General features: G+C 47.7%; 1 protein-coding gene across 1 annotated transcript; it reads right to left on the bottom strand.

The window, feature by feature from the left end:
* Positions 1–265: 265 nt before the first annotated feature.
* Positions 266–859, bottom strand: LOC142775427 (uncharacterized). The gene has a single exon (XM_075876820.1). The coding sequence runs from the start codon at positions 857–859 to the stop codon at positions 266–268; it is 594 nt and encodes a 197-aa protein (XP_075732935.1).
* Positions 860–2,257: the final 1,398 nt, after the last annotated feature.

The raw sequence follows: 2,257 nt of genomic DNA, 5'->3' as shown, positions 1-2,257 counted from the left end.
GCTGGACCATGTTCACCGATGCCGCTTGCAAGTTGAGCAGAAATTGTTCGTAGTCGTCATTATCAGACCACTGACTTTCACAGTGGAATACTTTGTTTTGCCTGGACTGGTGCTACTGGCACACACGGGCTAGGTGTCCTTGCCTCTTACAAGTGAAGCATTTAACAGAACGGAACTTGCATTTTCCCGCTGTATGACCACTTTTGCCGCAGCATGGGCACGTCCCTTCGTGCCGCCAGTCTTCCCTGCTCGCCGACTCTCGTAGTTACGGATGCCTAGTTGGTTGGCCTCTGCGCTTCATCGTCATAGCGTGCACATTGTCCGTGTTTTGCGCGCTGGCCATGTGGTCCACGTTTGCCGCTGTCATCTCTGCTGCACGCCCTGCCTCTTCCGCCTCCCTCAGCGTGGGTTCCGCTTTTGCCAACAGCTGCCGACAAACACTAGCGTCGCGCAGGCCGCAAACAATGCGGTCCCTTAGCATCCTGTCGAGGGCGCTACCGAAATTACACCTGCTTGCAATCTTTCGTATTTTCACGAGAAATTCATTTACCGACTCTCCTGCAAGCTGATTCCTTGTGAAGAACTTGTACGATTCTGCGATTTCGTTGCACGCCGGAGCAAATCGCTCACCCAGGAACTTCACAGCATCTTCATATTTCAGGTCCTGTATCTTCGCCGGCGCGCATCGTGCAGCCAATAAATCCACTGTCTTTGTGCTCAACGCCGTGACCAAAATTGCCCTGCGTTTCTTCTCGTCCGTCACGTCGTGAACCTCGAAGTATGCTTCCAAGCGTAGCCGGTAAGCCTCCCAGTTGTCCGCCTCCTCATCAAAACCCGGTGGGCCCGCGGGCGCAGCCATGGTCGCAGCACGACCAACGGTTCGACCGCCTCGTCGCCACTGAAGCGTACAGACACGAATGTACAACAGTGAACCACGTTTATTGGGAGCGAGGCTTTTTATAGCCTTTGAAGGGTATGCGCACACAACGTGCGCAGTGGCAGTGACATGTGCAAATGACAAAGCATCACATAGCTACTTGAAACCTTCAAGAATATGAATAGGAAGCAGGGTGACATCGGTCATGATGTGGTGCAAGCGTGGTGAGCCGACAAAGGGATTGATGAGGTCAAGCAGTGCAACATTCATACTTAGATGGCGGTGTCACACTTACATACGCCAATGCAGTGCTCAGATTTAGAGAAACATATGAGTTGATTCTTTCAGGCATGAAACGAGTTCTGCTCGCACCGCAATTAATTTGTAAAACAGATGGAAATTGCACTCACTGAACTTTAAACTACGAATCTGATGATCTTATATTCATGCATATTTCTAATCTAAAAAGTGGGTATTTGTTTGATATGCCTTAGGCAGTATTCAACTAAGTAGAAAAGTTAGTATTATTCGCACGCTCTTACAAAACAAGCAGCACAGTACACATGGTCGGGAAAGTTTACAGGCCTTATCAAGTGCAAAACGTGCCTGTCGCTGTCTACTCAAGTGCTAAATAAAATCATTGGTTGGCATCATAGATCCCCAAAATTTTAGAAATCATGACGTCATCAAGCGACATCACCACTTGGTCTAAATTGGGCAGATATCGAGAAACTGACAAACCACATGAGGTGCAGAAAGCTTTTGGCAAAGGAATACAGTCGACCGAGAAGCACAAAAGGATGGCTGTTTCGGCATACAAATCGTCTAAGACAAACGCATATGGGATTTTGGGAGCCTTTTTGAGACAGAAATTTCCCACCCCACCTGCGCATTTACTGGGCTTTCACAAATGTGACGGTAGACCTGCCAGAATCTCATCAGTTTGTGCACATGGTACTGCAAATATTTACATTCCAGTTTTCGAACAGCAGCTCCGAGGTGTGTTATACGAAGTGATCACACGAAACAATTGCTTCATTAGTGCTCACCTATGTAAGTACTCATATCACTAGCATGTGATACAGTTATTGCGAAAACTCACGCACAGTCTTTTTTTCAAGGTTCCGATTCTTTTGTTTAAAACATTAAATTGCCTTTCCCTCTCCCACCCCCTTTGTGCTTTTACCATCTTGAGTGTCTGTACAGCACGCTAGCTGATTGGGACCTCTGGCTTAGCGAGTGAAAGCTGCAAAACCAGTCCGGGTATTGCATTTGTCTTTGGAGGTGCAGGGGCATAGGCGGCTTTCACTTTGTGGCTGCACCCAGTGAGCACTCAAAAAAGTTCATTCGAGAAATACGCTTGAGTGCATCTACATTTTC

The sequence above is a fragment of the Rhipicephalus microplus genome, chromosome X (genome assembly GCF_043290135.1).
Source record: "Rhipicephalus microplus isolate Deutch F79 chromosome X, USDA_Rmic, whole genome shotgun sequence".
NCBI classification, from domain to species: Eukaryota; Metazoa; Arthropoda; class Arachnida; order Ixodida; family Ixodidae; genus Rhipicephalus; species Rhipicephalus microplus.
The sequence above is the reverse complement of the archived record's forward strand: the minus strand, read 5'-3'. Positions and strand labels throughout refer to the sequence as shown.

Bases quoted from the DNA above. Each gene is read 5' to 3' on its own strand.
- LOC142775427 (XM_075876820.1), bottom strand. From the start codon at position 859: ATGGCTGCGCCCGCGGGCCCACCGGGTTTTGATGAGGAGGCGGACAAC.